The sequence below is a fragment of the Mastigoproctus giganteus genome, chromosome 10 (assembly GCF_048544385.1).
Source record: "Mastigoproctus giganteus isolate SK-2022 chromosome 10, ASM4854438v1, whole genome shotgun sequence".
In the NCBI taxonomy this organism is placed as follows: Eukaryota; Metazoa; Arthropoda; class Arachnida; order Uropygi; family Thelyphonidae; genus Mastigoproctus; species Mastigoproctus giganteus.
Window position 1 is genome coordinate 151,760,102 of NC_143584.1, and position 27,144 is coordinate 151,787,245.

Below are 27,144 nucleotides of genomic sequence, written 5' to 3' on the forward strand. Positions count from 1 at the left end.
TTTGGTACATACGTTCATTATTATACAACATTAATGGTATGTGTATCCAACATGTCTGTGTTCTTCATGTCTTGGGGACTGTATGTACTCAATGATCCAATTCGCTTATTAGAAGAGTACAAGTGTCTAGGTATTTACATGTGCTGTACCGCTTCTATGTATAACAGTTGACTCATTATGCTAGACTCTAATTAGCAAGTACTATATCAAGTAATATTACATCAGATAATGTTTTAATGAGGAGGGATGCTTATGTACTAAATTAAGAGCGTACACAAGTAAAACTTACCAGTAAATAATTGTCTGGACCAACTAACTGGTTCTGTGTCTGTACCTCTCTGGTTCTACTGAGTTCTACAGGAATCTTCAGCTTCAAGGTCTCTGGGAATGATGCTTCTGATAATACTTAATTCCTAGGTATGGAGGATAGATTACTGACATGAACAAGGCGAAAAGTGGGCAGTTGACAAGGAAACAGCGATCGGTCAGGAGAAAAAGGGTTCTCCTCCATTTTCTGGGCTAGTCTCTTGCTAGTGCATGACAACTCTAGCCACCCAAACAGCAAGAGCGAAGCCCAAAAGAAAGAGCCAAGAAGTCACCAACAACAACAATGACCAGAAAAAGAACCACAAGAAGAATGCTGTCCTTTTTCACCCACCTGAATATATAGGTACCCCCCCCCCCCACTTATGCCTGTGCCAAGTTCTTATTGGCTAGGATGTCATTAATGGGAGACTTAATTCCCAGGGATTGTTATTTGGGGACAAAAATACACCCAAAATGGAACTTCTCGATGAGAAAAATGAATCTCATATCTAGGTGAGGTAAAAGTACCAAATATCTCAGCAGGTGTCCGCTGGGCTCTGAAGCTTGATTTCCTGCATAGGAGCTGTTTAGTGCAGTCAGCTAGCAGCTATGAGATTCATATTTCACCTTAAAATCTATTTTGAAAATACATTACTCATTCCGCTCTGAAGAAGATTTGCTCAACAGCTGATAGAATAACATTAGCTCACTGTGATGTGGCCCACTTAACAAGAATCGATAGTGTTGCATTTCCTGGCCTTCACCTAGTAAGCTAAAGAAGACTGATAGTCACTGGATCGAATTTCTCACTACATGTACAGTAGTGGACTATGAGGTGGCTAAATAATAGCCTTTTATTATTTAGCCAGGTCCCCTATGGGGACTTGGCTAAATAATAGCCTTTTAAGGGAAGCACCAGGTGAGAATACAGCTATTCTACACTGTTGCAGTAAGATCTAGAATCATTAGGCAGATGGGCTGAGAAATGGAAATTCAGGTTTAACCTTGACAAATGCAAGGTGCTGCATATGGTTAGTAGTAATCCCAAAGTGACGTACCAACTGTGTGATATTACACTCAGCATAGTGGAAAATGAAAAGAAACTCGAGGTAATTGTGGAGTCAGATAGCATTAGCATTTTAGCATTAGTAGAGGCATATGATGCAAGAAAGCAAGCTTATGCAGCATCAGCCAGAAAAGAAAAAAAACCTTCCACTTCACCCCTCCATTCGTTCGAAATCTGTCCAGCTGAGTCTTAAATTTATTTAGGCTATCAACTTCCACAACAAGGGATGGAAGTCTGTTCCGCCAACCAATTACCCGCTGGCTAAAGGCAAATTTCCAGTCATCTATCCTACATCTGTCTTTCCTCAATTTGAATTTATGCCCTCTCAGGTGATTATTCTGAACAAGAGGTAGAATCCCATCAGCATTGAGTATGCTCAAACCATTCAAGGCTTTATACACCTCTATCAGATCACCTCGCTGGTGCCTAGTCTCGAGACACTGTAATTTGCAAATTACAGTGTCTGGAGGAACAAAGGGTGCTCTTACCAAGAAAGGCTTCAGTTTTGTATATTAAGTATCTGGAGTCTGTGAGGTGATATCATTGAGATGGTTAATGCTTTGAATGGCTTGAGTACTCTGTGCTGGTGGCATTCTTCCTGTTGCTCAGACTATGCACATAAGGGGGCATAAATTCAAATTGAGAAATAATGGTTGCAGAAAAATGTGCGTAATATTTGTCTTCAGCCAAATTGGTGGTTGATTGCTGGAACAAGCTTCCATCCATCGTTGTGGAAGCGGATAGTTGGAATAAATACTAGGAAGAACTAGATAAACTATTGGAGGGTATTGATAGATGGAATGAAAATACTTTTTTTTTTGCTGATACTGTATAAGCTTGCTTTCTTGCATCATTTGCCATTACTAATACTAAGCTGAACTTTAACCAGCAAATGGGAAAACTGACTGAAGAATTCATGCAGTTGCTGGCACAATATCAGATAGTGCATAGCCTTATTTTCTCGTGACACACACACTCACAACTTTGCCAGTGAGTAGTACATGAGCAAATAAATATATAGTTTGTATTGATAAAATGTGGGAGTTTTATATTTATTATGATAATATGAGCCATGAAGTTAAATTCACAAAATTTATATATTACTAATTTTAAACCTGCTTGTTTAATTTAGAAAAATAGCTTTGCATGAAAAGTTATACAAAACAGTGTCCCTAAAACTTTTTTTATGGACATAGGAATGTTGTACCCAAAATTGGGACCATCCTGTGCATATATCTGAATAAGCTTAAAGCAGCTGACTGATGTTGTGTTGAAGCTATAGGTTCATATTTTTCCTCTGCGATGTTTGATTTTTCTAATGATAATTTTAAAAGCTAGGTCCTTGTCAAGGCTGGACATGGCCTATGGGTTGTACTTTGAGCACTTCTGACATATAGAATATTGTGGTATACATGTATATCAGATATTATTAAATGTGACAACTTACATAGACATGCACCTTTAAATGGCAATGCTCGATTCTCTTATTTTCCTTATCACTATTTTTGGTGGTACCGCTGTGGTCGTTTACCATTTTAAATTTAATTTAATGCTAATTTTAAAATAAAAATTTTGTTGTGCGTGTGTACACAAGCGAATCTTTATTTGTGCAAAAGTTATTTTTTTTTAGTTTGGAGCCCCAGCTGTAAATTAATTTTGCATCCACTTAAAAGCAGAAAAATTAAGCTTCTATTCATTTTGCTAAAAACACCAGGGAAGAAAAAACTGTTATTTCAGGAGTAACACAAAATACACCCAGTGTTTAGGTGGCCAGTTTATGTGACCTATCTCTGAGAGCAGCTCATTCTAGGAATGAGCTGCTCTCAGAGATAGTATCATTACCAGACTAAACGGGAAAGTCAGAGGGATTATCTGTGTGAGAAACTCACCAAGAGAATGAGCCAGCATCATTATATAAGTGATTTTGAGCATAGTATGATAGTCAGTACCAGATGGGAAAGCATCACAGGCCCTGTTGCCATGTAGATTGTAGTGTGTGTTTAGTGTCAAATAGCACCAGGTGGTTCTCCCATCTCCGCATAGTATACATTGTAGGTGTGAAACAGAACACAGTCAATGCCAAAGGTTTAAAGGTGTATGGATCTTGTATATGTGTAGTGTCGTGTACCATTGTTCCTCTGGTCATTTGGCCAATGGGACCCAATGTTGCCCACACTCCGCCCTGTGGCGGCAGATCAGGTACACCAGTATTATAGTTATTTACTCTGGCAGGTCCTGCCACCTAATTTCCTAAGGTTTCAGTGGGTAGGACTTAAAAAAAAAATGCTGTAGATAGGGGTCAGCCAAAAGGAGTACTAACTATGCGATTTGATGTTAAGATTTTAGGTGTAGGGCTCAAGCAATTTAACAATGATTCAAATGCTAGTAGTTGTAGGTTAGAGGGGGACACAAGGCTGGGGGGAAAAGATATGGGGTCCATTGAGAAGATGACCCCCATTTCAGTGGAGCAGGCCCATGCCCCACCAGAGCGAAAAGAGGGGTGGAAAGGGGGGGAGACCAGGGATAACTTCCCCTCCTGCCCAGGGAGTGGCGACAAAGGACCACGCAAGAGAGCGTGGCTAGGAAGGCCTAATGGCAGCAGCTGAGCTGTGCTGGTGGTTGTGTCACACCTGGGATAGCATTCCACAGCATGCCGACTAGGAATGGCCATCCGTCCATCTGGTGGAGAAGCTGGAATAGAATATGCAATTTATATCATTCGCTCATACACTATTTATTTATTTATTTTTTTTTTTACATTTTATAGTGGTGTGGTTTTTTTTTTTGTTTTTTTTTTTGTTCCCACTGCATTTCAAGACAATATTTCATAGTTTTTACATTTTACAACTTTTTTTTATACTTTTTTTTCCCCCATTCATTCACACAGGGCAGTTGACTTATTAAACAAACAAAATTGAGACCAAGCTGTCAATCCTGCCTGTCAAATTATTGCTTTTAAAATAATTCAGTGCTTGTTTAACCATTGCTTTAAAGGCAAAGCAACAATTTAAACAAGCAAATAATTTAAAGAAAGCTCACACAATTTAAATGACATACAAATAATCAAATTTAGGAGAATATTTATCTACATATCTAATTGAACAAAAAAAAAACACACATTTAGATAACAATTATACTAATTCAAATTTTTTTTTTAAAACAAACTTGCTGTCATACTTGTATATTCCGCCTTCAACATTTATACATTCAACATGCTATTTCTCACATTCATTCACCCATCCGGGAACCCACTTTTACACCCTTACATTCACACAGCCCATTTCACTCAGACTCCATAGTCATTCTATGAGTAGCTCATGGTATCTTGTCAATGATATACAGGAATTCAATCCTCATTCTAGCAGGGATAAGGAGGTTATTATCCCCTTGTATAAGACAATGGTCAGGCCACAACTTGAGTACTGTATGCAGGTCTGGAGGCCTCATTTTAAGAAGGATGTAGAGCTCTTGGAATGAGTACAGAGAAGGGTAACACGATTGTGAATGGAACAAAGGGTTGCTCTTACGAAGAAAGGCTTAATTTTGCAAATTACAGTGTCTAGAGACTAGGCACCTGCAAAGTGATCTGATTTAGGTGTATAAAGCCTTGAATGGTTTGAGCATGCTAAATGCTGATGGGATTCTTCCTCTTGCTCAGAATAATCACCTGAGGGGGCATAAATTCAAATTGAGGAAAGACAGATGTAGGATAGATGTGCGGAAGTTTGCCTTTAGCCAGCGGGTAGTTGGTTGGTGGAACAGACTTCCATCCTTTGTTTTGGAAGTTGATAGCCTAAATAAATTTAAGGCTGAGTTGGACAGGTATTTGGATCAAACGGAGGGGTGAAATGGGAGCGTTTTTTTTTTTTTTTTTTTGACTGATGCTGCATAAGCTTGCTTTCTTGCATCACATGCCTCTACTAATGCTAATTTGCTAATTTTACTTAATTTCCATATTTACTCTTTCAGCACTCATCCTTTCTCACACATTCATCCCCAGAGGCATAAATTACCATTCACTCACCCTTCCTATCATTTCCTTTCGTACTCTCACCTTTACATTCACTCCAGTTCTCATTCATTCAATCCTCATTCATACTAGCATACTTTAGAAACCTGCGGCTTACTAGTTTTTTCCAGCTGACAGGTAACCCTGGCTGCATGTCTATACCATTCTCTTTAAAGTTCTTTCTGTGAGTGTTGTCATGTTTTGGAACTCAGTCTGTTTTGGTTGGACATATGCTGCGATGAGGGCAGTACCAGCCTGCCTTTATTCCCATTTGGCTATTTTCCTACCTGTATTGTCCCCTGGCAATGAGCCAAAGGAGTTTCCAGAGGCAGGGTGTCAAATCTGGTAAAGTCCAGTAATTTCTGAGTCAATTCAGGTATGTTCAGTCATGTAGAGATTTTGTCATTCACTGGTCATGGGGAGGGAAATAGACTGGTTATATATTTGTTCTATTGATTTGGTACAGGGACTGGTTGAAAAGCCTCTCTCTGCAAATTTTGGCAGATTTCTGGAATGTTTATGAAAAACTGCATCTAGAGTGTATTGAGAATGGTCTGACAACCAGAAAGCATTTGGCCAACAGCATTCCCGTAGCCAAATACAGCTTGTTGATACATGAGGTTGACAGGGGGTGAAAATGATCATGCAGTCTAGCAAACAAACAAACAGACAGACAGACAGACAGACAGATAGGTAGGTCATAACCAGTCAAAAACAATAGTGGTTGCTAAAGGTATATTGGAATACACTGTTTTATTCCCTTTTGTTAATAGAGTATATAGCAGTAAATGTGCTCACCAGGTTTCACTATTAGTACTAAAGATAAGCAGCTTAATGGTGGGTGGGGGAACACTGATGCTGAAGCTTGAGGAGTAGGAAAAAAAAGTCACCTGTTCCAGCAAATGCCATTTTCACTTTGTTCCATGCTAACAGCAGTTATGCTGGACCCATCATGCCAGATGTCAGCACTGAAGGCTCGCGGTGGAAGTATGGTGTGGGGAGTGTTTTTGTGGTATGCATTTGGGCCCCTGATATCAGAGGAGTTGATTAACATCTGATTGCTGAAGCTGACTTGATTGTTGTTGCTGACCAGATGCAGCTCTTAATTTTCAGTTTATTCATTTGGTACCACTTACTTCAGGCAGAATAATTGCCCATGTCATGAGGTTCAGGAATGTTTTAAGGAGCATAAAAATGGCTTTACCTACCATGCTTTATTTTCCAGCTCAGTCACTGGATGTCAACCCAATTGGGAAGCTTGGTGTTGAAGCAAAACAAGCTGTTTGCAGCAGGGATCTTCAGCCATCTAATCTGAGGCAACTGGGATGTGAATGTTGGTGAGCCAGCATCTCTGTGGAATGAATTTGACCAAGGAGTCCATACACCAATTTAAGGCTGTCCCGACGGTTAAGGTTTAAAAAGGTTCTACTTTCACTATTTGATTGGTGGAACTAATAAAGTGGCCACTTGTATGTTCCAAGCTGTTAAGAGAGTTTCTTTAAGAATATTTCTGAAAGCTTATTAAAAAAAAAAAGAAAAGAAAAAGGGTTTATGCATTAGGCATCACATCAATAGCACTGGTCAGCATCAATTTCTTCCCTGAAATAATTTTGACAGATTCTTGAAGGAAATTGTTCAAAAACTCAGATATGTACTTAAGAAGTTCACATCACCTTCAGTTTCCAAATATCGTAGGTTAATTGCTGAAAACCGAGACCTGTAGTTGGTTTAATCATCTTTTCCTTTTATTTTATTTATTTATTTTTTCTAGAACATTCAAGAGATTTCTAGAGCATTTCAGAGCTTTCTACAACATTTGAGAATGTTCTGGAATGTTCAAGAATATTGTTGCGTGTGGAAGAAAGGTTGGGATGTTTCTGGAAGATTCAAGAGCTTTTGACAGAATTCTCTAGAAACATTGTGAGCCTCCTAGAAATTTCTCTACTTGTATATATACAAGTTGGTTCCGCACCAAGCAAGCCTTTTCATATTTCAAAAAGTGTGTGTGTTTCAGAGAGCGAGAAGTGAATAACTGTTTTAGTGAATTGGTCTTTGTAAACAAGTGTTGTGTGCATAAGTGTAAATCGTGAATTAATGAAACAGTTACATTTGCAGAGAAGTGGTATTAAAATTGCGGTGGAAGCCACTGTCACAACTTGTGAGAAAAGCCTATGAACTCTATTTTGTATGTAAGGTTGGAGATCATGATTTCCTGTAACTCATGTTCGAGGATATTAACAGGCTAGCTTAGAGGTATTCATAAATCAGTGCTTTTTGCTGTTCCAGTGATATGGTAGGAACCTCAAGACCACATAAGCAGTTGTTACTTTTGCATGTCCAATATTTCTGGTCTTTTTTAGGAAATCCAAGCATAAAGTAGAGTATCCGAACATACCTTCTGCTCTAAGGCCAGTTCCTCACAATGATACAGTGTCAATGCCAAAACCACCAGAAATTTATGGACTTGACTTTGATTCAGGATTGGAAAAGGAGTCTCCAGAAGATGCAGAACTCAGAATGAATACAGATCCAGTCTTTTCAATTCTTGACATTGCACAGCCACATCTAATCACTCAGGCAGAATTGGTAAGAGATTTGGTCCTCTCCAAAACCAAGGCTCAGTTACCAATATCATGGCTTCAGTGGTGGAATCTTCTTGAAATGGGTGTCAGGGTATCTTTTTATAGGAAGAGCCAATCTAACATAATAACCTATTACTCCATGGATGTTGCTTTGGTTTATTGAAAAAATGTCCAGGAATTAATGAAAGAGTTGCATCTGGAGTACTTCCCCGAAGCATAGAGGTTTTTCATTGATTTATCCAAAGTCAGTTTTAAAGCAGTTTTACTCCATAATGGAAATAAGTATCCATCTATACCATTGGCCCATGCAGTTCACATGAAGAAAGCATTAGCATAAGTAGAAGCATGTGATGCAAGAAAGTAAGCTTATCAGCATCAGCCAAAAAAAAAAAAAAAAATCCTTCCCATTTCGCTCATCCATTCACTCCAAATGTTTCTCTAGTTCTGCATTGAATTTATTCAAGCTGTCAACCTCCACAATGACAGATGGAAGTTTGTTCTAGCAATCAACTGCTGAAGGCAAATTTCCACACATCTATTCTACAACTGTCCTTCCTCAGTTTGAATTTGTCCCCTTATGCGATTAATCTGTACAAGAGGAAGAATCCCATCAGCATTGCACTTGCTGAAACCTTTCAAGGCCATATACACCTCAATCAGATCACCTCTCGGGTGCCTAGTCTCCAGACACTGCAATTTATAGAACTTAAGCCTTTCTTTGTAAGAGCAACCCTTTGTTCCATTCACCAATCTCGTTGCCCTTCTCTGTACTCATTCCAGCAGCTCTACATCCTTCCTAAAATGAGGCATCCAGACCTGCATACAGTACTCAAGGTTTGGCCTGACCATTGCTTTATACAATGGGATAATCACCTTCTTATCCTTGCTAGAAAATTTCTGTATATCATTGACAAGACCTTGAGCTACTCTTGTAGCCTGTCTGCACTTCTCAAAAAACGTCATATCTGACAACTGCACAATTACCCCCAGGTCTTTTTCATTTTCCACTACCCTGGGTGTAGTGCTACACAGTTGATATGTTCCTCTCGTATTACTTCTACCCATATGCAGTACTTTACATTTGTCGATGTTAAATTTCAGTTGCCACCTCTCCACCCATCTGCTCAACTTTTCTAGATATTGTTGCAGTAGCATACTGTCCTTAATGTCATTAACAACCCTGCCAACCTTTATCATTACCGCATATCATTAATAAATACAGAAAACAATGGGCCCATCACCGAACCCTGGGGGACTCCACTAATAACATTAGTCCACGAAGAGCAGTGTCCATTGATTACCACTCTGTCCTCTCCCACTCAACCATCCCTTTATCCATAGCAACAATTTGCCCTTAATGCTGTACTGCCTCAATGTGTACAGTAGTTTACCATGTGCAACAGTATAAAAAACTTTCCTAAAATCCAAGTATATGATATAAAATTATTTTTTGCATCCAGTTCCTTTGTGACCACATCATAGTATCCAATCAAATTGGTCAGACAAGACTTTCCCTTAACAAACCAATTGTGTGTCTGAAGTAAACTACAGTCTAGTCTAGATGATCTTGCAGTGCTTCTTTAATCAGTGCTGGAACATTAGTTAAACTAACAGGTCTGTAATTACTTGTGTTACTTGTTAATTGGAGACACGTTTGCACATCTCAAGTCCATGGAGCTCTCCCCTAAGTCCAAAGAAACTCTCATAATTATGGCTAAGGGTTTTCTTCCTTTGTCACCTCCTTTAATATAACTGGATAGATCCCGTTGGATAGTTTAACACAAGAAAATCACCTCAGGTGCTTTTCTTGTGTTTAACTTCGAAATTTCTCCTCCATTTTGCTGTCAGTTATTACAAAATCATTTAGCTCGTTGCCAGAGTTTGATAAACTTCTGGCATTCCCCTCTCTGAATATCTCCTCACATGTGAATGTAGATGCAAAATACTCATTCAGTTTGTTAGCTACCTGAGCAGGATCATTAACAGTTGAACCATCTATATCAAGTGGACCGTATCTGATTCATCCCCTTCTTTCTAGAGTTTACATAAGTAAATAACTCTTTGCTGATTTTCTTTGCATCTTTTTCCAAGGACTTCTCAAAATCTGCCTTTGCCTGTCTAACCTTTGTTATTTGATTACAGACCAGGCACATCTTATATATGAGAACCTAAAGATTCTTTTGCAAAAAAATATGCTATCAAGAATATAAATGAAATATCTGTGCTGACCTAAAAGTGGTAGCTTTGTTGACTGGGTTCCAAGGTGGATACACCAATTCAGAGAGACCTAGATAGACTTCAGGAATGGTCAGAAAAATGGCAGCTGTGCTTTAATCCAACAAAGTGTAAGGTATTACGCCTGGGAAACAGTAATCCCAAAAAAACTATTCACTTGGTGGAGTTCAACTAAACCCAGTACTGGAGGAAAGGGAGTTGGGTATTACGATACGGTCAGACATGAAATTCTCTGAGCATTGTAAACGGGTTGCAAGGAAGGCCCATGGTGTCCTATCGATGATCTATTGAACTTTTGCAAGTAGAGATAGGCGCCTCCGTAGCCAGGTCGGAAGGAGCAGCAGTGCGTAGCCCACGCTTCTTGATTAGACCGGGGTTCAAGCCCATCACCACCAAATATGGAGGATGCGGAAAGGTCAGGGAATGACTACCGCATATCATGGAGCAATATGGCTTTAGTTGCTAATGCTCCTAAAAACCAAACAACAACAACAGCAAGTAGAGATAAGGACGTGATAATCCCATTATATAAGGCTTATCTTAGACCACACTTGGAATACTGTGTTCAAGTATGGAGACCGCACCTAAAGAAAGACATCGAGCTTCTTGAAAGGGTGCAAAGAAGGGTAACTCGCCTGGTGAGATCGGCTAAAGGGCGTCCTTATGAAGAAAGACTTCAAATATGTGGGTTGCAGAGTTTGGAAACTAGACACCTTAGAGGAGATTTGATTGAGGTGTTTAAGGCTCTGAGAGGCATCAGTAAAATGAATGAGGACAAAATTTTCAAGATTATAAATGATGCTAGAACTAGGGGACATAAATTCCCCAATCTATTTCCCTGTACAGGGAAATAGAGTGGGCCAGTAAATCAGAGAGTCTTATAATGGGAGATTTTAATTTCCCAGATATTGACTGGAATTTGGGGGCTGGTCACTCACACACTAGCAGGGCTTTTGTGGATTTATTGGATGATTGTTTTCTACATCAGCATGTTCGGGAGGCAACTAGAGGGAGTAATACTCTTGATTTGATTATCAGCAGTGATTCTTCTTGCATTAAGAATCTGCAGATAAATGAACCACTAGGTGGCAGTGATCACAGTGTGCTGAAGTGGGATTTACTCAAAGAGGTAACTACCATTAGGGGTAAAGGGAAGGGTTATTGCTTTCGTAAAGGCGACTACGATGGACTGAGACAGTATTTAAATTCTATACAGTGGGACCACCTGATGATGTTACCAACAGCAAATTCAAAATGGGAAGCATTCAAAGAACTTATCTTGGAAGCTACTAGGCTTTACATACTAAGAAATATTGTTCAAGGTTTAGGCCAAAATGGATGTCAGATGAACTAATGAGGCATATGGTAGCGAAGAAAAATGCATGGGATACTTACAAATTAACACATGACACAGAAGCCTATGATAGATACAAGTTGATATGCAACCAAGTTACAAAGGAGGTTAGGCAGGCGAAGGCAGATTACGAGAAATCCTTGGCAAGGGATGCAAAGAAAAACAGCAAAGAGTTCTTTACTTATGTAAACTCTAGAAGGAAGTGGATGAATCAGATTGGTCCACTTGATATTGATGGGTCAACTGTTGATAATCCTGCTCGAGTAGCTAACAAACTAAATGAATATTTTGCATCGACATTCACACATGAGGAGTTATTCAGCGAGGGGAATGCCAGAGGTGTATTCAACTCTAGAAGTAAGCTACAGAATCTTGAAATAACTGGGAGTAAAGTGGAGGAGAAATTGTTGAAGATAAACACAAGAAAGGCACCCGGGGTGGATGGGATCTATCCAGTTATATTAAAGGAGGCAGCAAAGGAAGTAAGCAAACCCTAAGCCATAATTATGAGAGCTTCCTTGGACTCAGGGGAGGTACCCATAGACTGGAAATGTGCAAATGTGACCCCAATTCACAAAGGAGGATCAAAGGCTGACACAAGTAATTATAGACCTGTGAGCTTAACTTCTGTTCCAGGAAAATTAATGGAGGCACTGGTTAAAGAAGCACTGCAGGATCATTTAGACAAGACTTCAGTTATAACTCGGACATAGCATGGTTTTGTTAAGGGGAAGTCTTGCCTGACCAATTTGATTGGATACTATGATGCAGTCACAAAAGAACTGGATGCAGGGAATAGCTTTGACATTATATACTTGGATCTTAGAAAGGCTTTTGATACTGTTGCACATGGAAAACTGCTACACAAATTGGAGCAGTGTGACATTGGAGGCAAATTGCTGCTATGGATAAAGGGGTGGTTGAGGGGGAGAAGACAGAGAGTGGTAATCAATGGACACTGCTCATCGTGGACTAATGTTATTAGTGGAGTCCCTCAGGGCTCAGTGTGGGGTCCATTATTGTTTTCTGTATTTATAAATGATATTGATGATGGTATATCAAGCTTAATGTCCAAGTTTGCAGACGATACAAAGGTTGGCAGGGTTGTCAAGGACACTACTGACACTATGCTGCTGCAACAGGATCTGGAAAGGTTGAGGAGATGGACTGAGAGGTGGCAAATGAAGTTTAACATTGACAAATGTAAAGTACTACATATGGGAAACAGCAACCCCAGAGCAACGTATCAACTCTGTGGTACTACACTGACAGTGGTAGAGAATGAAAGGGACTTGGGGGTGGTTGTGCAGGCAGATATGAAGTTCTCTGAGTAGTGCAGACGGGCTGCAAGAGTAGCTCATGGAGTATTGTCAATGATATATAGGAATTTTTCCAGCAGGGATAAGGAGGTGATTATTCCCTTGTATAAGGCAATGGTCAGGCCACACCTAGAGTACTGTATACAGGTCTGGAGGCCTCATTTCAAGAAGGATGTAGAGCTGCTGGAACGAGTACAGAGAAGGGCAACAAGATTAGTGAATGGAACAAAGGGGTGCTCTTACGAAGAAAGGCTTAAGTTTTGCAAATTACAGTGTCTGGAGACTAGGCACCAGCGAGGTGATCTGATAGAGGTGTATAAAGCCTTGAATGGTTTGAGCATGCTCAATGCTGATGGGATTCTTCCTTTAGCTCAGAATAATCACCTGAGAGGACATAAATTCAAATTGAGGAAAGACAGATGTAGGATAGACGTACGGAAATTTGCCTTTAGCCAGCGGGTGGTTGGTTGGTGGAACAGACTTCCATCCCTTGTCGTGGAGGTTGATAGCCTAAATAAGTTTAAGGCTCAGCTGGACAGGTATTTTGAATGAACAGAGGGGTGAAGTGGAAGTGGGTGTTTTTTTTTTTTTTTTTTGGCTGATGCTGCATAAGCTTGCTTTCTTGCATCAAATGCCTATGCTAATGTTAATGCTAATTCAAGTTACGGGGGGAAATGTTTAGATTGGACTGCAGGAAGTTTTATTTTAGCCAGCGAGTTATAAATTACTGGAATAAGTTGCCTTCATGGGTGGTAGAGGCCGACAGTTTGGGGAAATTCAAAGGTCATCTGGATAGTACTTTTGGGTAAGGGAAGCGCATAGGATGATAGGTTTAATTTCCTTTTTTTTTTTTTATTAATTATTTATTTATTTATCATTGTTTTGTTCGGATTTTTTTTTTTTTTTTGCAGGTGGTACAGCATAAGCCATAGGCCTTCTTGCACCATGCGGCCGTTACTAATACTGCTGCTTTTTATGCATGTGGGATATCGTAGGTTGCCACTATGGAGTGAAAAAAAAAAATGGCCTGACCGTTCAGAAACTACACCAGGCCAGAAAAATGTAGCATATTCTCCTTTGGTGGATAAGTCAAAAATCTATTTACCTCCACTGTACATCAGGCTAGGTTTGATTTATAAAAAAAAAAAAAAAAAAAAAAAATATATATATATACAGGCCTACCTCGAATAACGAATAGGATGCGTTCCACGAAATTACTTCGTTAAGCGAAACTTCGTTTTCAGAGGTAAAAATACTATGGCCAGAATAGGGATACGTTCCTACGTAAAGAAAATGAAAAGCTTTTTTTTCGAACAAAGAAAACTTTTATTAAATAAACAGTCAACTTACATACAAAGTGAAATCACATTTTAAAATATGAGTCTAAAGTTGATTACTTATGCTTTTTTCTCTTTCATTTAACAATTTCCTATACGGAGTTATTGCATTTAACACTGATCGCTTAACAATAACACTTCTTCCTAAATCAGGATCATTTTCACTAAAAAAATTTAAAACGTTTTCAATGTCATTTAAGCACCTTTTTAAATCTTTGGTTGTTAACACTTTTTCGGCAGGAACTTCTTTAACTTCGTCTTCATTATCTTTGTCTTCGTTGCTAACAAGGTTTTCTAAATCTTCCATTGAAAAACCATCTTCTGCATTCAATAAATTTCTAACATCCTCTTCATCTACATTTTCGAAACCTATTGATTGAGCCATCTGGATAACTTCATTTCTAATTTCTTGGATGTTATTTTCTTCTTCTAGTACAACGTCTGGCCATATTTTGCACTAAACTCCATTTAAGCATTTCTTAGTGACTTCTTTCCAAGAACTATCAATGTTTTCAATTGCGTTTTTAATGGTGTAGTTTTTCCAAAAAGTTTTAACTGTCATTTCCTCTTTATCCTCTAGTTCAGTTAAATTGTTTAATGTTCGACGCAGATAATAAGCTTTGAATGATGCTATTACTCCCTGATCCAGTGGTTGAATCAGGGAAGTTGTGTTTGCTGGAAGAAACACAACTTTGACAGGAATGCATGTGTCCAACGTGTTAAGATCCCGGAGCATTGTCTAACAACAAAAGAGCTTTTTCTTCAAAGTTGTTTTTTTTGACAATACCGTTTTACTTCAGGACAAAAACGGTTAACAAACCAATCAGTAAATAACTCCTTGGTAACCCACGCTTTTCTATTTGCTTTCCATATTCCAGGTAAATTCATTTTTATGTTACCTTTTAACGCCCTCGGATTTTCTGAATGGTAAACTAATAACAATTTTAATTTATAATCGCCAGAGGCATTTGATCCAACGAGTAACGTTAAACGGTCTTTGGCTGCTTTGAACCCAGCAGCTGATTTTTCTTCAATAGAAATGAAGCTTTTTGTTGGTAGCCGTTTCCAGAACAAACCGCTTTCGTCAACACTGAACACCAAATTTGGTGGAAAATTTTCACGTTCAATTATTTCCTTTAGTTTTTCTGGAAACGTATTTGCAGCTTCTCCTGTTAATTTTACACTATGAATCCTGGCCCGTTTTTTTAAATTTCTCGAACCAACCACAAGAAGCCCAAAAGGTTTCCGTAATTTCTTCAGTTTGTTTAGATTTCAGGTGATTAAACTGGAATATTTTTTTTTTTATATTAAATGGGGCTTGAAATTGCGGACTTCGTTATATCGAAGCTTCGTTATCAGAGGTAACGTTAACCGAGGTATGCCTGTATATATATATATATATATATATATATTTCACAAATGTATACCTTCACAAATATATATATTTGTGAAGGCGATGGCCAAAAAAGGTGATGGATTTTCCTGTTTGAGGAAAACGTTTCTTCAAACCAGTGAGGCCAAGATAAAAGAGGAAATTTTTGTGGGTCCTCAACTCAAACTTTCTATTCCATGATGAGGAATTCATTAAAAAATTAAATGCTACAGAAATAAGAGACTGGAAGACATTTGAAAGTGCCTGCCAGAACATTTAAGGCAATGAGAAAATTACAGTGAAATTGGAGATGAGCTTATTTTAGCATACAGTTTGTTGGGCTGCAAAATGTAGTCAAAGCTTCATTTCCTAAATTCCCATTTAGACTTTTTTTCCTGAAAACTTGGGAGACCATGCTCAAGTTTTCAGGAAACCATGGTGAAAGGTTCCACCAATATATTTCTCAAATGGAAAAAAAGATACCAGGGAAAATGCAGTCAAACTACATTAGCATTAGTAGAGGCATATGATGCAAGAAAGCAAGCTTATACAGCATCAGCCAAAAAAAAAAAAAAAAAAACCCTTCCCATTTCACCCATCCATTTGCACCAAATGTTTGTCTAGTTCTGCCTTGAATTTATTTAAGCTGTCCTACAATGATCCAGGTGGGAAGGAGCAGCAGTGCGTAGCACACGCTTCTTGATTAGACCAGGATTCGAGCACGTCACCACAAAATACGGAGGATGCGGAAAGGTCAGGGAATGACTACCGCATATTCCCGGAGCAATATGGCCTTAGTTGCTAATGCTCCCAAACAACAACAACCTACAATGATGGATGGAAGTTTGTTCCAGAAATCAACCACCTGCTGGCTAAAGGCAAATTTTTGCACATCTATTCTACAACTGTCTTCCCTCAATTTGAATTTATGTCCCCTCAGGCAATTAATTTGGGCAAGAGGAAGAATCCCATCAGCTTGCTCAAACCATTCAAGGCCTTATACACCTCATTCGGATCACCTTGCCTGTGCCTAGTCTTCAGACACTGTAATTTGCAAAACTTAAGCCTTTCTTTGTAAGAGCAACCCTTTGTTCCATTCACTAATCTTGTTGCCCTTTTCTGTACTCATTCCAGCAGCTCTACATCCTTCCTAAAATGAGGCCTCCAGACCTGTATAGAGTACTATAGTTGTGGCCTGACCATTGCTTTATACAAGGTGATAATCACTTACTTAGCCCTGCTAGAAAAATTACTGTACAGTTGTGCCCGCATATCTGCTGCTTCAGGTACCTGCGGTTAACCACGAAAAATAAATGAAAAAACTCAACATGTACTACTCGCGTGTCCAGTACAATGCTTCCCTTTATTTTTTACAATGTTGATTTTAAATCAAATAGCTTCCCTTCATTTTTTACAATGTTGCATATGGTTTAGTCACCAACATTATAATAGTTCTTTAGAGATTTAACGGATGCAGCGTTTTCAGACTTTTGAATAATTTCAGGTTTTTGTTTAATTTGAAAGCACAACTCTTGCATTTGCCCATTTTTGCGATTTCTAAACAACAACAAAAAAAAAAAAGGTACTATATAAAAAAAAAAAAAAAAAAGTTCCGACATTCCTGATATAAATAACGAAACAAAATTTGACCTTTTGTGGCGTGATAGAACACAATTGATGCAATGCACTAAAACAAACTAAACATTTGATCTTCCCCCCCCCCCCCCCCCCCCCCCCCCCCCCGGAGACTCCAAGATAATAAGTACACTAATCTCCCAATGATGACTTATAATGCTGGTTCTTGTTGCTTATCTACAACTTGCAAAATATTTGTTTATACCTATTCTAGTTATTACTTGAAGTTTATTTCTGGTCTTTTTTTTTTTTTTTATTATTATTATTTTAAATTTTGGAGGCGTGAAGTGTCCCAGTTAATCCAATCCCGGTAAATTGAGAGTCTGCTGTACTTTATTATTACCGTATTTAATGTTGGTAGTGTCTTACTGTGTGTTTCATTTATCAATTAAACTTTATTATATGTTTGTTCAAGAAAATCACGTTAGATATGGGGTCAGCAGGTATTTGCTTATATTTGCGGTTTCAACCATGCACTGTAGGTCTTGGAACATATCCCCAGCAGATACGGGGGGTCTTACTGTATATCATTGACAAGGCACCATGAGCTACTCTTGCAGACTATCTGCACTGCTCAGAAAACTTCATATCTGTCTGCACAATTACCCCCATGTCCTTTTCACTCTCTACTACCCTGAGTGTACTACCACACACAGTTGAATGTTACTCTGGGATTACTGATACCCATATGCAAGTACTTTACATTTGTCAATGTTAAACTTCAATTGCCACCTCTCAGCACATCTGCTTAACTTTTCTAGATCCTATTGCAATAACGTACTGTCGTTAGTGTCATTAACAATCCTGCCAACCTTTGTATCATCTGAAAACTTAGACATTAAGCCTGATATACCATCATCAATATCATTAATAAATACAGAAAACAACAATGGACTGAACCCTGGCAGACTCCACTAATAACACTAATAAAAAGTATATGATATCAAAATTATTTTTTGCCTCCAGTTCCTTTGTGACTACATCATAGTATCCAATCAAATTGGTCATACCAGACTTCCCCTTAACGAACCCATGGTGTGTCTGAACTATAATTCAGGTCTTGTTGAGATGATCCTACAATGCTTCTTTGACCAGTGTCTCCATTAATTTCCCAGGAACAGAAGTTAAACTAACAAGTCTAATTACTTATGTCACCCTTTGATCTTTCTTTGTGAATTGGGGTCACATTTGCACATCTCCATTCCATGGGTACCTCCCCTGAATCCAAGGAAACTCTCATAATTATGGCTAAGGGTTTTCTTACTTCCTTTGCTGCCTCCATTAATATAACTAGATGGATCTCATCCACCCCAGGTGCCTTCCTTATGTTTAACTTCAACGATTTCTTCTCTGCTTGGTTCTCATTTATTACAAAATCATTTAGCTCACTGCCAGAGTTTAATACACCTCTGGCATTCTCCTCCCTGAATAACTCCTCATTCCTCAAGTGTAAAAGTAGATGCAAAACACTCAATAAGTTTTCTAGCTACCTGAGCAGGATCATCAGTAGTTGAACCATTGATATCAAGTGGACTAATCTGATTCATCCTCTTCCTTCTAGAGTTTACATAAGTAAACAACTCTTTGCTGTTTTTCTTTGCATCCTTTGCCAAAGATTTCTTGTAATCTGCCTTTGCCTGACAAATGTCGTTTATAACTTGATTATAAACCAGCTTAAATCTACCATAGGCTTCTGTGTCACCTGTTAATTTATATGTATCCCATGCATTTTTCTTATCTGCCACATGTCTCATTAGTTCATCTGACATCCATTTAGGCCTAAACCTTCAACAGTATTTCTTAGTTGGTATGAAAAGCCTAGTAGCTTCCAAGATTAATTCTTTGAATGCTTCCCATTTAGAATTTGCTGCTGGTAACATCATCAGTTGGTCCCACAGTATAGAATTTAAAAACTGTCTCACACCACCATAGTCACCTTTATGAAAGCAAAAGGTGCAGTCTCTATACTCGAACACAGTATTCCAAGTGTGGTCTAACAGTAGCCTTATATAATGGGATTATGATGTCCTTATCTTTACTAGCAATTGTTCGATAAATCATCGATAGGACACGATGGGCCTTCCTTGCAACCTGTCTACAATGCTCGGAGAACTTCATGTCTGACCGTATCATAGCACCCAAGTCCCTTTCCTCCATTACTTGCCTTAGTTCAACTCCACCAAGTGTATAAACTATTTTGAGGTTACTGTTCCCCAGGTGTAATACCTTATACCTTGCTGGATTAAAGCATAGCTGCCATTTTTGTGACGATTCCTGAAGCCCGTCTAGGTCAGACTTCAGGAATGCATGCCTGTGACCATTAACTACTCTACTAATCTTTACATCATGCCCTCTTTTCCTTCATCAATGTCATTTATAAAAATCAAAAACAACAGTGGTACTAATACCTATTCTTGGGGAACCCCACTTCTTACATCAACCCAATCTGAGGAATAACCATTTATCACAACCCTCTGCCTCCTGCCCTGAAGGCATCCAGGTATCCATCTAAAGATTTTCCCTGTGATTCCAACCTATTCCAGCTTGTACAGTAACTGTTCATGTGGCACTGAGTCAAATGGTTTGCTGAAATCCAAATAAGCTATGTCAAAATTATTTCCTAAGTCCAGTTCTTCAGTGACCCTGTCAAAATAGCTAACCAGATTAATTATACATGATTTTCCCTTTACAAAACCATGCTGAGTATCCTTCAGAATTACATTTCTATCTAAATTATCCTGAATTTCACCCTTGACTCCATGATTTTCCCTACTACTGAAGTTAGACTGACTGGCCAGTAATTTCCCACTTCACCCTTATACTTTGTTGCCTGTTACTTACCTAGCATCCCTTTATATGCTGTAGTACCTTACCCCTAATGCCATTTAGGTGGTAGATGACTTTCATCAATTGGTGAAATACCACCACTTTGCTTATTGGAGGCTTGAAGTGGTGAAACCCATGTTTAGTCTCTAGAGCAAAGTTTCCGGCATCCCGCCCCCTCCTCCCATACTTCTCCTTCAACCCATGCATGGTACTAAGTACTATAGGTTTTGACACCTTTCGTGTTTGAGGTTTTCATAAATAAATTAAAAAAATATATTTATATTGGAGATGGTTTGCGCAAAAGTGGCCCTCCGCATTTTGCTCCCCACATTTCGCCCCCGGAACATTTTGCCCCCAGTAGATAGAGTAGACCCCTAAATTTAACTCTAAAGTCCAGCTACAGGACCAAAAGAAATAATCGGTCCATATTTATTAAACAGATTAGACCTTTAAAAGTCTAATTTTATGCCAATCCACGTAATGGTTTCCTTGCTGCCAGAGGTATGGTGTTTGAAGACAGAAGTCTTGAGCGCTCATTGTTGAGACCGCACGGTCTGAACACTATGGTTCTGACAGTGGGGAAGATGTCCCACCTATTTTGCAAAATTGATATCGCCATCCTCAAGAATTATTAGCGAGTTGGACTAGGAGAGTTGGAAAAGAAGCTTCCTATATCTAAAATAAAGGTAATCCCTGTTGATTTATAATATAATAGAATATAGGAATTATCGAGCCCTTAATAGCTCTCAGTTATCAAATCTATTAAACAGTTTTTAATGTATGGTTCTCAGGACGAACTTCTTCCGGGTCGCATGCTTATTTTTTCCACTAGTAACAATCTTCAGTTATTGGCGCGTAGCCAGGAGTGGTTTTCTGATGGAACAAGAAGTATGCTGCAATTTCTGCTAGAATCAAAAGAATAGTCCAAGATTTTCAATATTGTAATGTGATTGATTACCTTAGAGGCATTGCATACAACTTCGAGTTTTAAACAATAATAATGTGCATTTATTCTATGATTGATTACCTTTGATTTGATTACCTTTGATTGATTCATTCTATTAAAACAAAATAAATTAGAATTAATAAAAAATTAGGTGTATTATTTACATTTCTATAGCCTATTCATTATCTACTGGGGGCGAAATGCGGAGGGCGAAATGTGAGGGACAACTTTTCAGGATCCCATTGGAGATATATTGGCACTTTTCCAATCCAACAGAATCACTCCCCAGTCCAGTGATGCTCTTATAATTAGCCTCAATATTTCAGTGGACTCACTTGTCACCCCCTTAACATTATAGGATATATGCCCTCAACCCAATTAGTCTTACTGGCCTGTAGGTCAAAAGTTTTTTTCATTAAATAAACTTGAAATTTCAAAATCATTAATTAAATTTTTTTCAACTTCACTCCCATTGACACAAAAGGTTTTTCTTAAATATCGATACAAAGTAACTGTTAAGTTCATCTGAAACTTTAGCTGGGGTATCTAATACTATCCCACGTACATTATATAAGGGTCCAGTCTTGTTTGCCCTTCTCTTCTTTGCATTTATTTATGTGAAGAATTCCTTATCCCCACTCTTTGCTCTCTCTCTCTCTGCCAGCAATTTCTTGTAATCTGAGATTTTGAGGGGGGGGGGCACTAATTTCATGGTTTGTATAGGACACAATTTGCTGGTAGCTAGTTTAGAGTCACTTCACTTCTGTGTAGATGTAGCAGTGTTCTTGAATTGTGAAAGTGTCTTTCTTATACTGCGAATAGACTAGTCTATAAGCCACACTTTATTACTGCCATTTATATTTTGACATGCTGCTTTTCATGGTACTTGCAATTTGAATTATTGTATACTAATAAATACTAAATAATAAATAGCTAAATGTTACTCATATATTTCCACATTTAGCTCCAAGGTTCTGATCCATTGCATGGTAGGATTGATATAGAAGACTTAGGTAAGTCCATTTTTGAAGAATATTAAAACAGCAGCACACTATGGCCTGCTTAAGAAATATTTTTTTTATTTGTGTATTTTCCTGGTTTCCAACGATTGATGCTATGTCATTCAGTTGGCACCTGAAGTTAATACAAGTCTGTTTTAATATTTCTGCTTTATTATTTGATATTTCAGATAAGTTATTGAATAATTAAGAGATGCAGATATAAATTGCTGAGATTTATTTAGTAAAACACCCTGGATACTGGTGCACTATAGCCATGGAAGCTGATGTGCCACATTAAAACTGAAGCCAAATCATTTAGTACACTGATCACTTTGTCATGCTAATTCATTTGTCAAGGATCCCAGTCTTATTTTGGAATAAGGTATCCCAAAACAACCACATAACCTCTTTATACTGTTTTTAATGTGGTTTATTTCCAAAATAATGGCTAGTTCATATCCATGTCTATTCTGATGAAATCTGTTTTCAGCACAAAAGCATTGTATATGCCTTTAAATATTATGACAATGTTCAAGTTAGCTTAAAAAAAGCTATCTACAAAAGTTACATTGGAAGAACACTTAATTGGTTTGTAAACAGTAATATTACAGAAATAGATTTAAAACCACTTGTATTACTAAAGCAGAAGAGTGAAAAGGATGAGAAATCTCTTCCTTCTGTTATCATCCTATTGCATTTATCTCAACTCTTTCCAAAGTAATGGAGAATTCCATCATCTGCCAACTCTTACACTATCTTAAAACCTTCCATCTTGTTAACAAATCTGGAATGCCGGGTTACCTTGTCACCTGAAATTTTTAGAATGGCAAATTCCAAAGTGTCCTCTCTTAACACATGAAACATTTTGAAATTTGTACCTTATTCGATGTCATACAAAACTGTAGAACATAACAGCAGAAACTGCATGCAGCAATCTATTATGGCATAAATCTTATTGATTGAGCTGTCATTTATGATGAAGCATAACCGCCTTGTGATCATTTAAATTTAACTTTTATTACGATAATGTGAAAACGAAATGGTTTATCTGAAGTTGATATTCTGTTTTTCTTACACAGCATATTTTTAATAAAGGGTATGGTTTTTTTTTTTTTTTTTTTTGTTATGATTATTTTTTTCAGTTATAAAAAAACTCTCTTAAATGAAAATTCCATGATTTCCAGGTTTCTTCTTACTAATTATTTTTGAATTTTATGCACCACCTGCTCACGGGCATAAAATTTTTCAACTGGAGACTAGGCACCTGCAAGGTAATCTGATTGAGGTGTTTAAGGCTTTGAATGGATTGAGCAATCTTAGTGCTGATAGGATTCTTCCTCTTGCTCAGACTATGCACATGAGGGGCCATAAATTCAAATTGAGGAAGGACAGATGTGTGGAAGTTTGCCTTTATCCAGCAGGTGGTTGATTCCTAGAACAAACTTCCATCTGTTATTGTGGAAGTTGATAGCTTAAATAAATTCAAGGAAGCTAGACAAACTATCATTGGGAATGGATAGGTGAAATGTGTTTTTGTTTTGGATTATGCTGTATAAGCTTGCTTTCTTGTATCATTTCCCACTACTGATGCTAATATCCTGATGGTTTTTTTTTTGCATCTTTATTGAATGATAAAGCTGACTTATCAGCATCTTACTCTTCCTCTGATTTTTGAATTTATAATCTCTGTAAACCTTTTCTTACCATACAATGTTTTAATTAAGTTTCTTCCCTAGTTTTCTGACAGAAAGACATTAAAGAATCCAAAGCAATTGTCATTCAAAGAATGGTGCAGGTCCTGAGCACAGGTTTTAAGTATAAGTGGCATTTCTTCAGTTGTTCTTAAAACGTGCAATCCAGAGCTAACTCTTGTTTAGTGCTTATTTTTTAACACTCTTTATTTCTCTAATGTTTTCTTTCTGCATAGAAATTTTACCCGTATCCCAGCAATTCTTAAAGCGGGTGGACTGTTGCTGTGATTATCATCTTATTTCACTTACCTCAAACATTTGGAGAGTAACAAACCTGGTGAATTTTAAACTTTTCATCTTATTAACAATCATCAATATAGATTCTGTCAATTAATTCACTGGTGATATTTGGCTTATGTTACTGATCTTTGTTCTACTAATATCTCAATTTTTTTTTCCCTTACTGTTACATTGATGTACATGGTAACTTGCCTTCTGCCATACTATACCATACACCTTCCACTCAATTGTCCTGTGATCTTTGGCATTAGCAAAGGCACACGATGCAAGAAAGCAAGCTTATATAGCATCAGCCAAAAAAATAAAATAAAATAAAATAAAAAACTGCTCCCATTTCACCCCTCTGTTCGATCCAAACCTGTCCTACTCATACCTGTCCAACTCAGCCTTAAATTTATTTAGGCTATCAACTTCCATAACAAAGGATGGAAGTCTGTTCCACCAACCAACTACCCGCTGGCTAAAGGCAAACTTCTGCACATCTATCCTACATCTGTCTTTCCTCAATTTGAATTTATGCCCTCTCAGGTGATTATTCTGAGCAAGAGGAAGAATCCCATCCGCATTGAGCATGCTCAAACCATTCAAGGCCTTATACACCTCAATCAGATCATTTCACAGGTGCCTAGTCTCCAGACACTGTAATTTGCAAAACTTAAGCCTTTCTTCGTAAGAGCAACCCTTTGTTCCATTCACTTATCTTGTTGCCCTTCTCTGTACTCATTCCAACAGCTCTACATCCTTCTTAAAATGAGGCCTCCAGACCTGTATACAGTACTCAAGGTGTGGCCTGATCATTGCCTTCTAAAAAGGGATAATCACCTCCTTATCCCTGCTAGAAAAATTCCTGTATATCATTGACAAGACACCATGAGCTACTCTTGCAGACCATCTGCACTGTCAGAAAACTTCATATATGCTGCACAATTACCCCAGGGTCCTTTTAATTCTCTACCACTGTCAGTGTGGTACCATAGAGTTGATATGTTGCTCTGGGATTACTGCTTCCCATATGTAGTACTTTACATTTGTCAATGTTAAACTACATTTGCCACCTCTCAACCCATCCGCTCAACTTTTCTTGATCCTGTTGCAGTAGTGTGCTGTCATTAGTGTCATTAACAACCCTGCCAACCTTCGTATTGTCTGCAAACTTGGACATTAAGCCTGATATACCATCATCAGTATCATTTATAAATACAAAAAACAACAATGGACCCAACACTGAACCCTGAAGGACTCCACAAATAATATTAGTCCACTGAACCCTGAAGGATCCACAAATAATATTAGTCCACAAAGAGCAGTGACTATTGATTACCATTCGACCATCCCTTTATCCATAGCAACAATTTGCCTCCAATGCCACACTGCTCCAATTTGTGCAGCAGTCTTCCATGTGCAACAGTATCAAAGGCTTTTCTAAGATCCAAATATATGATATCAGAGTTATTCTTTGCATCCAGTTCCTTTGTGACTACATCATAGTATCCAATCAAATTAGTCAGACAAGACTTCCCCTTAACAAACGCATGCTGTGTCTGAGCTATAACTGAAGTCTTATCTAGATGATCCTGCAATGTTTCTTTAACCAGTGCCTCCATTAATTTCCCTGGAACAGAAGTTAAGCTAACACGTCTGTAATTACCAGTTTCTCCCTTTGATCCTCCTTTGTGGATTGGGGTCACATTTGCACATCTCCAGTCCATGGGTACCTCTCCTGAGTCCAGGGAAGCTCTTATAATTATGGCTAAGGGTTTGCTTACTTTCTTTGCCACCTTCTTTAATATAACTGGATAGATTCCATCCACCCCACATGCCTTTCTTGTGTTTATCTTCAACAATTTCTCCTCCACTTTACTCTCAGTTAGTACAAGATTATCTAGCTTACTGCCAGAGTTGAATACACCTCTGGCATTCCCCTCCCTGAATAACTCCTCATGTGTGAATGTCAATGCAGAATATTCATTTAGTTTGTTAGCTACCTGAGCAGGATCATCAAGTGGCCCAATCTGATTCATCCCCTTCTTTCTAGAATTTACATAAGTAAAGAACTCTTTGCTGTTTTTCTTTGCATCCTTTGCCAAAGCTTTCTCGTAATCTGCCTTTGCCTGCCTAACCTCCTTTGTAACTTGGTTATAGACCAGCTTATATCTATCATAGGCTACTGTGTCACATGTTAATTTATATGTATCCCATGCATTTTTCTTCTCTGTCACATGTCTAATTAGTTCATCTGACATCCATTTAGGCCTAAATCTTGAACAATATTTCTTTGTTGGTATGAAAAGCCTAGTAGCTGCCAAGATTAATTCTTGGAATGCTTCCCATTTTGAATTTGTTGTTGGTAACATCATCAGTTGGTTCCACCATATAGAATTTAAATACCATCTGAGACCACTGTAGTATCCTTTATGAAAGCAAAAACCCTTCCCTTTACCCTTTATGGTAGTTACCTCTTTGAGTAAATCCCATTTTAGCACACTGTGATCACTGCGACCTAGTGGTTCCTTAATATGCAGATTCTTGATGCATGAAGAATCACTACTGATAATTAGATCAAGAGTATTACTCCCTCTAGTTACCTCTCGATTGCTGTAGAAAACAATCGTCCAATAAATCCACAAAAGCCTTGCTAGTGTGCGATTGACCAACCCACAAATTCCAGTCAATATCCGGGAAATTAAAATCCCCCATTATAAGACAGTAATTTACTGGCTCACTCTATTTCTCTTCACAATTGCTCATTATACTCATCAGATTCATTAGGCCTATAACACACACCTAGTCTCATTTTTCCTTTCCCAGTGCTTATGTCACACCAAACAGACTGAACATTGCATTGTCCACCAACATCAATTGGATGCACTTCCTTAGATTTTGTGTTTCTTAGCTAACAGCATAACCCCTTCTCCCTTCCTGTCCTGTCTATCTTTTCTGTACACATTGTACTTCCCAAATTCCAGTTCTGCACTGCTTATGTCTATGTGACACCATGTCTCTGATATCCCAACAATATCTGCCTTTGATGTCTTGACTAGCACTTCAAGCTCATCAAATTTATTAACTATACTCCTATCATTGGTGTACATGCAAGTATACATGCCCTTGTTGCTACTCTTAGTTACCTTAAAATCTTCTGACACAAGGAAAACATTAAGCTGT

General features: G+C 38.2%; 1 protein-coding gene across 7 annotated transcripts in view; it reads left to right on the forward strand.

The window, feature by feature from the left end:
- Positions 1-27,144, forward strand: part of LOC150079383 (5'-AMP-activated protein kinase subunit gamma-1-like) — a 383,429-nt gene that overhangs the window by 248,304 nt on the left and 107,981 nt on the right. For all 7 annotated transcript variants that reach the window (XM_090383409.1, XM_090383412.1, XM_090383411.1 and 4 more), the window contains one exon: positions 21,952-22,000. In XM_090383409.1, the coding sequence (XP_090239535.1) occupies positions 21,952-22,000 (49 nt within the window). The remainder of the gene's footprint in view (positions 1-21,951; positions 22,001-27,144) is intronic.